The sequence below is a fragment of the Centroberyx gerrardi genome, chromosome 2, assembly GCF_048128805.1.
Source record: "Centroberyx gerrardi isolate f3 chromosome 2, fCenGer3.hap1.cur.20231027, whole genome shotgun sequence".
NCBI classification, from domain to species: Eukaryota; Metazoa; Chordata; class Actinopteri; order Beryciformes; family Berycidae; genus Centroberyx; species Centroberyx gerrardi.
This window is the reverse complement of record NC_135998.1, coordinates 17,709,347-17,721,779: the sequence shown is the minus strand read 5'-3', so window position 1 is coordinate 17,721,779 and position 12,433 is coordinate 17,709,347. Positions and strand designations below refer to the sequence as shown.

At 41.2% G+C, this 12,433-nt stretch overlaps 2 protein-coding genes across 3 annotated transcripts in view; both read left to right on the top strand.

Moving 5' to 3' along the window:
* Positions 1–3,675: 3,675 nt before the first annotated feature.
* exosc2 (exosome component 2) lies at positions 3,676–8,045 on the top strand. The gene is made up of 9 exons (XM_071896052.2): positions 3,676–3,825; positions 4,129–4,230; positions 4,442–4,487; positions 4,662–4,751; positions 4,894–4,959; positions 5,078–5,146; positions 5,953–6,129; positions 6,442–6,570; positions 7,541–8,045. The coding sequence occupies exons 1-9, from the start codon at positions 3,698–3,700 to the stop codon at positions 7,619–7,621; spliced, it is 888 nt and encodes a 295-aa protein (XP_071752153.1). The 5' UTR covers positions 3,676–3,697; the 3' UTR covers positions 7,622–8,045.
* A 740-nt stretch (positions 8,046–8,785) lies between these two features.
* abl1 (c-abl oncogene 1, non-receptor tyrosine kinase) overlaps positions 8,786–12,433 on the top strand; it is a 44,549-nt gene continuing 40,901 nt past the window's right edge. Inside the window, exon 1 of one of the 2 annotated variants that reach the window (XM_078286788.1) lies at positions 8,786–10,574. In XM_078286788.1, the coding sequence (XP_078142914.1) occupies positions 10,448–10,574 (127 nt within the window). In that variant the 5' untranslated portion in view covers positions 8,786–10,447. The remainder of the gene's footprint in view (positions 10,575–12,433) is intronic. The other variant, XM_078286794.1, reaches the window with a different exon arrangement.

Sequence of the window (12,433 nt, the reverse complement as noted above, 5' to 3'; positions counted from 1 at the left end):
AGGCTGGGCTCCCATGGGTGCCCCCACAGCAGGCACACTGGGGCCAGGGCGCTATGTCGCTGAAACCGGCAGGTGCAGAGTTGTTGCACACAAAAGCAGCTAAGATGTTTTTGGTGCTGGAAGTGCCACTCTGTGTTTAAATTATAATGTAAAAAATGCCAATGTCAATAGGTCTAAGGACTGAAATGTTCAGCCGCTCTCCTATGGCTGACAGCGACTGGGTGTTTCAGGCTGTAATGTTTTTGGGGTGTCCTCCTCCCATCTGATGCAAAGCAGGGTTTAACCAGCTCTGTTTCTGTCTCCTCTTCAGCAAAACTACAGCCTCCAGTATAGAGAATTTTATATGAGAGAGAATTTTATGTCAGGGAAGTGGAGAATAATCTGTGAAGGTTTGCCTTTGTCAGGAGAGTTTATGTGACTAGATCTTGACAGAGAGCAAAATCCTGCCCAAAGACTGAGGCAGAGACTGAGATTCAGACCTTTTCTCAGTATCTGTCTAGAAGCTGAATCAAGTCTGTCAACCCAGTCCAGTCAGAAAGAGCGCTGAACTATTTCACTCAAGAAGAAATACCTCATTTTACTCAAATCAGCATACTTTTCTAAATGATATTTAAGTAAAAGAGTAGCCAAACTAAAAACACTCCTTTTACTTAAGCAACAACAATCATAAAGATTTTGTGCATGTTTCAAAATCGTCACCCAAAATATTAAAGGGCACCCATGTTGCCACGGTCCTTATTTTAAGGGTCATTAGCAGTCTGAGGTTTGGGGACGGTTCCTCTGTAGCTCATATCAGCAGATTTATAGTATCAGTTATGAGGCGTAAAATCCAGAATGGATGTTTTACTGTTGATGCTTGTACTCAGTATACATACTATATATTTAAAAATAAAACTTTCTAAATTAAATCAAGTTTTATAATAACACACAGAATAGTAGTAGTAGTAGGACTAAAGACTTGCAGTGCTGCAAGTCTGTTGGATGGATCTTTACGTTAACTTCAACCAGTGTATACAAATATAAAAGGTAAATGTTTCTCTAATAATCATTTTTCTATATTTATTAGATTGACAGTGTGGCAAAGTTTAGTGTTTTAAGTGGGTGCAATCTGACAAACCTAATTATTTTTTACTTACTTACTTACTACTTACTTACTTACTTACTTTTTTTTTGTACTCAACATGAAACATGATCCAAAATTTTTAATTTGATTTACGTGTTTGATTTACTGCATTTTATCGTGACACCGTGACAAACATGTTATGCTGAAGGTCAAGCTGTCATAAATGGTCAAGGTGTATTCAGATGCTAATCGTTTTTGTTTCCAATTTTTGTTTGCAAACATTAAGAAAAAACTTTAGTCTATTTACACTGTAGGATTGGATCTCAAAAGAAAAGACAGGCAATGCTGAGAAATTTAGCCATCTGTAATAAGTGTGACATGAAGTGTGATATGAGTTTTATGTCACATTATGCTGTATATGAATTTTAAAAGCCTTAACTGATCATGTATAATAGTAAACTCTGAGGTGTTCATTATTTATCTAAACCTTTTAAGTATTTCTCAGATCTGGGATTTTGAACATGTTTGTGGTTTATGCTAACTTGTTATCTGTGTTAGGACTGTGTGTTATGAATGAGTCGGCATCTACAGTGTGGTCTTTCATTTGGTTATGGTTTAGTGAGTAATGGACTCATTTTGTACATTTCCTTCTATTCTATACTATTTTTTCTTGCTAATCATTCAACCAGCTTCACTGTCTGCCTGTAAATTGAGTCCTGCCCTTTTGCTTTTCTCCCACAAGATGGCGCCAGACTCCCAGGAAAAGAAGAGTCCCACAGGAGAAAATTGAGCTTGTCATAAATACCTAATACTTCTTCAGTACATGCAAAAAAGTACAAAACACTGGTTGGGAGAAATTAAATTTTTTTTTTTTTTTTGGTGCAGTATGGTGTTACCTGTAATGTGTCAAACTATGTTTCTGTGGGATCTGTTCTTTTTGTGCTTTGAGTCAAATTCACCATTGAGCCTTGTGGAGGTGTCGTGGGTCTAATTTAACCCTAGTTTATTAATTTCACCCTTGTTTAATAGCACCAGGGATAGTTACATCAGATCCTGAACTAAGCCTGTCCAGTAACTGCCTGTCTAGTTAATAGAGCAGCTGACAACTAGGAAAAGACCAAGTGACAGCCTGGAAAAACAGCTGAGAGGACGGTAAAGACCCCACTTGGGCTGTCATGGGTCATGACTGTAGATGGCTACTGCACTGAAACACAGGGGTCATAGGTCGTCATGAGTTGGCAAGACAGCCCAAGTGGGGCTTCATGGGGCGATTCCCTACACAGATATGGCCGGGTCAGCATGTTGGTTACACCCACAGAAACTACAGAGGAAGAGCAGCCTTTGAGTTTGCAGGGGTTTAAGATAACATAACATGTCAATAGACTTTTCATGGACACGACTACAACTGGGGAGACAAACAGTAGTAGAGGAAAAGAAGCTCCAAGTCTGTAGAGGAAAAGAAGCTCCAAGTCTGATTTTTGTGGTTGACAAATTTAAATGGCCTTAAATACATCAGGAAAAGGCATAGTGCCCCAAAGAGGGAGTGCAGGGAAGAGGCAGTGACAAGTCCACCTTGAGAAGTCACTCGAGTCAGTCTGGTGAAGTCCCATGTAGAAAACCACAGTCCACAGGACGTCATTCCTCTGGTCCCTGAGGAAGCAGGAGGCAGCAGCACTGAAACACAGTCTGGACCCAGGGAGCTCAGGCAGCCAGCTGGCAGCAGGCAGGAATCTGCAGTGAAATGGCCTGGGGTTGCTGAAAAGTTGAGAATAAATAAATAAAATTGTACTGTGATACTGTGGGTGAGGTGATAACAACAGTAGGGAGTAGCAGTCATCCCTTATTCTGCCATTGTGATCATTTCTAGCAAGTGAAATAAAACCGAAATTAAGCCGGATCCCATTTTGGGAACCTCTGGCATTGTCTTTCATTCTAAAATAAATCCTAATCAAGTAATAGGCTATCATGTAGGCATATTGTAGCTAGCAAACATCAAGGTGAGGTTACATTATCATAAAAACTGCTGCAAAATTAGTACTACTTTTCATTCACAATTTGCAAGTAAAACGTATTTTCTAGGCTACTTAATGATTGATTTTGATGGTCCCACAGTGAATTATCCACCTATTTCTGCCTCTCTGGCAGATCCTTTCTCCTATTTTCTGGTTTCAAGAAAATATTTTATTACGAGAAAATAAACCGGTTTTATCTTCATTTGCTTCCCCCCAATTAAGGGCTTTCATCCTAACTTTATATGGGCAGCAAGAAAGACAACGAAAGACATAATGAACTGCCTTAACTTTACCATAACAGTCGTAACTGCATTATTAATCTGTAATAAAATAAAACCTTTTTGTGTTTGGCGTCTCTCAAGTAGCCTAATTTCGATCAATAAAGGAGGTTTGTTTTCACGAGGAAACAGAAGAATGCCCGCCGTGTTTAATTCAATGTACTCTGTAATGTACTTTTCATATTAAAATTCCCTATCGAGCTCTCCTTCAATGAATGAGCTGGGAACGCAACCAGCGGAGGGCGACACGGGGGAAATAAACAGAGGGTGCGTGATGACGTCACTTTCAGGCGCCAATACAGCCTTCCGCAAGGCAGCTGTGTGTGTGAGCTTTGGTCGCAAGCATGGCTGCTGATATGAGACTACCAGTTATTCGGAAACCAGTATCGTTAACGTCTGCTTTTGACCGAAAAGATCGAAAGGATCTGGTCGTCCCGGGCGATGTGATCACCTCAGACACAGGATTCATGAGGTGAGGACCGGTTGGCATGGTGATCCACTCGGTATTACCAGATACATGATATAAGACAGGGATGTAGTGGAGGGTAAACACACCTAAACTCAGTCCCGTTTTAGTCTGACCCAAATCTCTCTGATATAAATGTGTAGGAAGCAATATCTGATGTAGGTTAAATGATGATAGGGACTTTTAAAGGGAGGTGGGGGAAGTGTAAATTAATACTTTATAATGATGGGTGTTTTCCTCACGATGATCACTTACTGGAGGTTGGCTGCATCACTCATCATCGTTACTATAACAACCGTTTGTCTCCAGGGGTCATGGCACCTACATGGACGAAGAGAAGCTGACAGCTTCAGTTGCTGGAGAGGTGGAGAGAGTCGACAAACTGATCTGCGTCAAACCACTTAAGACCAGGTGAGTGAATTAATGACTGACATTGTATTAATATACAATAACGCCTTCACAGTGTGCACTTGTACGTCATTCAAGTGGTATTAACCTGATGTCTAGTGCTGCTTATTTGATGCCTGCACCGCCTTCTAATAAGTTTACGTAGCGCTGATATTTGCACAAGCTGTATATAAATTTGATCATTTTTGTCACATGCCTCTGCTTCGAATTGCAGGTTCAACGGAGAGGTGGGAGATGTGGTGGTTGGCCGGATCACAGAGGTTTGCTATTGCCATGTCTTCTCTCATATGTGATGTCTTGACATTTTAAACGTGGGCTAAAACTATCTGGTTATGACAAGGGAAGTCAGTTCTGTGAAAGCAATGCAAAGCTGTTAAACATCATCATTTAGGTCAGTAAGAATCTGTGAATGTGTGTTTTTGTGATGTGAATAGGTTCAGCAGAAACGGTGGAAGGTGGAGACGAACTCCCGGCTGGACTCTGTTCTCCTGCTGTCTTCTGTCAATCTGCCTGGAGGAGAGCTGGTGAGTTGCTAGACTAGTGAAATACATACTCTGACACCTTGGAAATGTCATTGAAAGGGAGAAATGTTCTTTGTATTACACTGTAAGCTTGGCCCTAGCAATCAGCATTCAGTCTTTTTTCTCTCTGTCTTTTTTTTTTTAGAGGAGAAGATCAGCAGAAGATGAGCTAACCATGAGGGAGTACCTTCAGGAGGGAGATCTCATCAGTGTATGCTCACTTTCATAAGTCACAATTTACAAAATCTATTTTTCTGACAGTAATAGTCTCCTCCATCTTCTTATTTCTCTCACTGAATGTCTGTTTTGTTTTTGTCTTGCTCTTCCAGGCGGAGGTGCAGTCTGTTTTCGCAGACGGAGCCTTGTTGCTTCACACCCGTAGTTTAAAGTATGGAAAGGTAAGTTATAGCAATATACCCAGTGGAATATGTACTATGCAGATGTGACAATACACTCTACTCATGGTTTAGTTTGATGCATGAAACATTTTCAAGGTTCAATACAGTCACAGTATTTAAAAGCTTAAACACATTTTGACCAAACTAGATTTATTCTAGAGATGTAAATGTGCGAAACTATGTTTTAAACTATTTCTTTTTTTTTTTGTAAACACTAAATTGTTTTGTGAACACCGCATATTTTACGTGCAAACACTTCAGCCACTGAAGTTCTAGCTGGCTGTGTTCACACACGTGGAAACGAGAACACCGCTAGGAGCAAAATGTAGACGACAGACTGCAGGGAAGGAAATTAAGGGAAAGGAGTGGTGGGAGCCAGCAGAGATTGTAAGCTATGCTAAATACTGGAAAAGGGCTTTTCGTCTGCACTTAAATACTCAGACTTTGTGAGATTCCCTTAGACAGTATTGGATTTCCTGACATTTGCAGGAAGCTTGCTACAAAGGGAGAGGACCGATAGGGAAGGCTGTGATCAAGGAGACTTATATCCTGTGAACGGAGAGTTAATCTGTGATATTTTATGGAGAATGGCCACAGAATGCTTTGTGAGTTGGAAGTAGGATTTTGTAGTATTTTGTAGTCGATACATACATTTACAGGGAGCCGATGCAGATAGATCAGACTGAAGACCTTACAGGATAAGTATTGGGTCACTAGTAAAATAAGTCAGTGAGTATTTATCATGTTTTACTGACAGGCGTCATTTTACCTAACATGATCCTGTTTGTACGTTCTGTGACCATCAGCTGGGTCAAGGGGTGCTGGTGCAGCTGTCTCCCTCCCTGGTCAAGAGGCAGAAGACTCATTTCCACAACCTGCCCTGTGGTGCGTCCATCATCCTGGGCAACAACGGCTTTGTGTGGCTGTATCCCACGCCGGGACACCAGGAGGAGGAGGCCGGGGGCTTCTACACCAGTCTGGAGGTGGGACCAGGACCCATAGAGAGCAGTATTTCATAGTTTCATTAGTCTTGAGGACAGGCAAAGAAAACAAGGCAAGAAACACTTACAGTAACACTAAAATGAGAAGTTATAGTCCACCAGTTTGGAGGTGAGAATAGAATCATATTGAATATTGTGATCCACATAATGTTTTAGGAATTTACCTTGTGCTCTTGTTTAGAGACATTTACAATATGTCAGTAATATGCAAAGATGAGACATTTGGTTTGTATCTATCCAATTTGCTGTGTATTTTTATCTACATTTGTGCATCTGTTGTCTCTGTTCTTTCAGCCCGTCTCCCTGTCAGATCGAGAGGTGATCTCACGGTTGAGGAACTGCCTCCTAGCCTTGGCTGCTCACAAGGTCCTGCTGTACGACACCAGTGTTCTCTACTGCTACGAGTTTTCACAGCCACACCAGGTAAGGCAGCACGCAGGTAGGATCTGATGTGAGTCGAGAACACTTCAGTTGATCCAGTTTGAGAGAGCATGTGATCCTTTTTCAGATCGCATTTTTAAACCCCTGGGGGTTTAAAATTATACACATCTTTTCACATGAAGTTTGGGAAATCTGTGTCCTACTATGCCTTCTCTATGCCATGTGTGCTCATATTTTGAGGATTTGTATGTTGGGTGTTGTGACACCAAATGTGAAGGTAATGTAAAGCTAGGCTAATTTAAAAAAAGTGTACCTGTCCTCTCACTCCTATATAGCTGTATTCATATACTGTATAGGCATTCCTGTGATGTAATGAGCCCTCTGGTGGCCATATTGGAAGTCCACTGCTCTTGGGCAACAATTGATGAGAACAGCTAAATGTTTTTCTCAATTATTTTAACAGTCTAGAACAGATGTGGTGAATTTCTTTGCTGTTTTTGATTGAGCATTGATCATTTTATCACAGATACATTAGATCAATTTTCATAAACTCATAGATAACTTCATCCACAATGATTGATTTCACTGCTTTGAAAGGCTTACCATTATGTGCTGTCTTATTTCCTTAGCAAGGCTGTACAGGTGAATGAGAAATTAAATGTTAAATAGGCACATATGGGGCATTTCAGCAAGCATTTATGGTTATTTATGCAAGTTAATAGGGTGTTGATATTAAGCTGTTTCACATGCAGTATAATCCCCAGTAAATTCTCTGTTTATAACCTATAACAATTTATAGCAAAAAAAAAATACATTCACAAATATGAGAATAAATGTACATACTGTATGCATGATTCTGCCTGTTTACATTTTTGTAAGGCAAGTTTTATAAATGAAGCCCTCTGTATGTAAATAGAGTCCATGATCCATAAGATGTTTATGGTGTTTAAAACTATGATTTTTCAGTGTCATCCTTCATTCTACAATTTGCGTTTCTATGCTGCCTCTACAGGTCAAGGACATCCTGAAACCAGAAGTGATGGAGGAGATAGTAATGTTGACGCAACAGAAGCTGATGGAGCAGGAAGGTTAGAGAGCATGAATCCTACCTGTGACCGTCTCACAAAACTAAACGTGCCTCTCCTGCATTCCAAGTCGAGGAACCAAGATAACCAGCAGCCACGTCAGGGACTGACACCAGCCCAGCGACTGAACCTGCCTTTTACTAAGACATCTCCCTCTTCTCCCAGTCTAATGGGCAGCTCGACCAGAAGAAAACATGACTGTTCTGAGTTTATTTTATGAAACCAAACCATTTATCAATATTTGACTACTCATGGAAAGGGTGTGTAGTTTTTAAAAATACTCCGGTATTCAAAAATCATCAGTGCAGCTGTCCTTTAGTTTTATTGGTGAACATTTTCAGAGAGGTACAGTATATTGGAGTACATTGTTGATAATATGTCATGTTGTTGTACAAAGAACTTTTGTATGCAATAAATATTCTAAACTTTTCAGTAATTCTCAGTGTGTCAAGCTTTGTTGAATTGTGTACAGTAACGTGTTTATCTGTTTACTGCTGTGTGTGATATACATGGCTGTCAGTCATTTTGGCTTTACCCTAAGGAAAACGTATTCACAAGGAGTTATAATTTTCACATGCAATCATTTCCATAAGCAATAACTCCTATTGATTATAAATGAAGATGCATATTCCTATACAAACTCTCAAAGTATTTCTTTCATATTTTTCTGACCAAATCCCTATTACTCAGACTAGTTATACTTTTTTTTTTTTTTTTTTTAATAGAAAAAGACACTTATTACTGGACAGCAGTTATTGCCACAGAAGGAGTTAATATTGGCAACTGCACTAGTGGTGCAGTATATCCATTGATAATGTGGTAAATAAAAAGATCCAAGCATATTTTCAGAAAAGCATTCGTTTATGCCGTTTCCCTTAAAAGATCATATCTTCTTGTAAGTTATATCACTTTGATAATACTCACTATAATGTATGCTATGAGTTTTTGTAATATTTATGTTTGGAAAAACAAGTTTATGTAGGTTACGGGTTCACCCTGTCCCATCCCAGAAGAGATGCAGTGCAGTAGGTGTCTGCCCGGGACTCCAGCATAATAAAATCTCTGCTGGTCCCATGTACTAGCCCACGCACGCACAGTGACGTCGAACGTATCCCCACCCACATATTTCAGTAAACCACCTTGCGTATGGAAGTATGGCGGCCTTAGCGACAACTACTCGGCCAAAGTTTATTGCCCAGATTTTCACGTGAGAACAATGAATACGTACGCGAACCGGAGGGACGGCAACGAAGAGTTTGGCGATTGTAAACGCGGGGAAGGTTTTGCAGAAGCGGCGTGACAGCGCCGTGGCGGACTAGAGTTTCCTCGATTCTTTGCGCCCCCTTGATTGAAGTGCCTCGGTCCGGGTACCACGGGGAAGAAAACTCCGCAAGACGGAAAGAGTGGACACGGAAGTTTGGAAACTAATTGAATACCCTGGGTTCGGATGGACCAGTTGGCAAAGCTTAACTGCGGCTGCCAGTGATGTTTTGGTGGAAACGTTAAAGTACACTGTCCGACGTTATCGCCGGCGTGTTATCAGTGACCGAGCAAGAGCCAACTGTTGACTGTTCGATGTGCATTTCAAGGGTCTCGCGCTGCATACCACCAGCTAACGTTAGCCTCCATGGCTTCCTTCAACATTAGCTTTAGGTAGCCAGCTAACCAGCATTATAAACCTCTCTATGGCCTTGTAAGTTTCGTCTTCACACCTGTCTTCAGTATATCATTTAGGGACTAGTCCTCCATATGTTGCCGAAGTCTGTCATTTTCACTTTAGTTGGCAATACAGATTGCTGAGTGTTTTTGACATTGCCTTTTGCCTTGAAGTAAGTTGGCCAGTAAAGATAAAGTTAGGTTTAATGTTGGTGATCTGCAGTTCACTGCACTTTGTTTTTATATTTCATAGTCTGCCCCCCCCCCCCCTCAAGATGTTATTTGCTCAATGCAACATAATTAAACACTTTTGTGTTGGCTGTAGATATTTGAGTCTAGAGCCTGCAGTGCCCTGAGTTGTTTGACCAAGTATTAGGCTACCATTAGCTTGTCAGATAAAGAGTTTGCATGGTGATGAGAAAGGAAAGTGAGTGGGCACTCATCCCAGGTACCATAAAAGAGAGTGAAAGGCTTGTATACAGAAGGTACCACAGCTATTGTAGGTCTGTTGACTATACCGTTGAAGTAGGACAAGTTGAAAATAGATCTGTTTTCAAATAAGGAGTCTGCTACTAACAGCTTTAGCCTATAAAAATGGTGAATTAATTGTCACAGAAGCTAGTCTGACTAGCTTACTAACTTGCTGATATTGCATTTTTGACATTTGCTGAGATCAGTTGTAGGTTATTTGGTTAGATAGACCTCTCTGATTCACTTTTAGCATAGAGTTTCCTATTCTGCCATTGTGTTCTTGACTTATCCCTAACAAAGACATGTCAGTGCAGTTCAGCCGTGTTTCAAGCCTAAATCAAGTTCATTTGTGCCATTTCAAGGATTTTGAATGCATTTTTTCTGTTTTGAAAACAACATATTACTCCTTAGGACATCATCAGTGAATCTGGATTCTTCCCCCTCCCCCAGACTCCAGTGCAAATGCCTTTCTTTGACCTCTGAATCACTCAGGCTCCATTAATGCATGATAAACAGAGACATATCAGAGTAATAAGGACCTGTAGTGTTGACCCGCATCACCCACACTCCAGGAGCGGCCAAACTGAGCCAGGGAAAGGGGCTCCTGTTTTCCCCCGATCCCCTCCCTGCCTGGTGGCCAACTGTCGGACGGTGAGCAAGTGAGTCCAGCTTGGAGAGTCCCGGCTGCGGCCTGGCACCCTGCCCTTATGGGGCAGCAGCCGGGGAAGTTTGTAGGGGACCAGAGGAGACCCAGTCTGCCGGCCTTCATCAAGGGTGGGAAGAGAGAGTCGTCACGCCATGGGGCCCAGCACTGTAATGTTTTTGCTGTGCACGGTAAGAACGATTACCTTCTTCACTATAGGGGTTCAGCCACCACTCATCCTTTACACTGCTGGTGTCAATATTCAGATCTTTCTAAGGTCACTAGTGTGTCATCGCCAGTAAATTGGTTTTATCAGACCATTCATTTTGCTTAGCAATTTAAGGTGTGTTTGTGCCTCCGCTAGCCTATAGGATCGATTCTCACCAGAGCTTTCTCTCCTGTGCCTCCCCTACTCTGTCTCCATCTTTACTTTCCAACTAAGTAAATGACAAATAATATAGGTGAGAACAGTGGACTGACCACTCTACTTTTAGGGCAAAAGGAGTGGAAGATGTTGTTACAATACCAAAACCCTCAAGAATCAAGAATCAAAGACAAGTGAAGAAAAACAACGCGCATGCAACTCAAAAGAGCGTACAGATAGTACCCACACAACTAGCTGTGTCAGCAAGAATGCAGCTTGCACGCAGAATAACAGACTTGTGCACGCATAACCTGTCGAAGAGAGCAATGTTCACTGTAAACTAGGCTATAATATATTTTGACAGCTTATAACCCACCCACCTACACATGAATATTGCCAGCGTCCTTGAAAAGCCATTTTGTGTTGGGTGAAAAAGAACAAACAAATCATTCTGAACGAATCATTCTCGAGCTCGAAACATACCGAGTCTGCAAATCAAACCTCCCACTCTGAGTTTCCCATCAAAGCTCATTGAACGAGTCCGACAGCAGCTCTTCCAATGTTTGGTTGTGAGTGAGTGGGCGGGGGAAGCCCACTCACTCACAACCAAGCATTGATCAAGCTAAGCTCTCTCAAACCTATGCACTGAGACAAATGGCTTCTGCAACTTATCAAAGTACAGACTACAGTGAGCCACAGAAGCACTGTCAATGATTGCGATGTAAACATTGCAAGCTTAATTCTGTGTAGGCCAAATCAATCCATTGCATCACACCTTCACAAACAAAGACATCTCACTTTCAAACCCGCTCTTTGAGGAAGTAGTGCATTACTGAACGAGTTGTTCATTCGGGTTCGAGTTTCACTATACCTAACCCGTACGCTACAGCTGCTGCTTGTTTTGGACAACCTGCAAATCACACTGTGCCTGTGGTATTTTATGGCAAAAGAAATAATGCTTCTTTGTAAGGACAGTAACGTTAATATAATTTTATATTTTTTAATAACTAAACAATATTATTTGTGTTAGTATGGCAAACTTTTCTATGTTCTTGTATTGAGGGGTACTGTGTACTTTTCCCCCTCAGAGCTTGCCTTACTTCTGGCAGTTGCAGTGCCACTGCCATTGGTATCAAACATGGCAGTGGTATCGAACACTGGAGATGCTGCTTGTCTCGGACAGCCTGCAAATACTGTGCCTGTGGTTTTGCACTTTACAAATTCTTTTCTTAAAGGAATAGTTCACCCAAAAATGAAAATTCAGTCATTATCTAGTCACCCCCATGCCAGTTGAAACAGGGGTGAAGTTTGTTAGTCCATATAACACTCCTGGAGCTTCCCAGCACAACTCCATAGCAGCCTTCTCCAAAACAACTGAAGTCTTTGAGAACTGATCTTTAGAGTTCCAAAAATAAAAAATAAAAACCCAGAAAAAATGCTTCCGCATTACCACTGTGTGACAGTGCACGACAGTGTGAGGTTTGGTAATGCTGAAGCTAAATACTGATGAATACATTTATAAATCATTTATTTTTAGCTGTCTGAAGCTTGTTTTTGATGCACATCCGGCAGATACTATAACAAATGGTGCATGTATAATCATAATGGGTTGCATTAATGCAGTAGCCAACATTGTTAATGTCCCTGATGAGAGCTGAGTCATCTGCATATAAAAATAGTGGACAG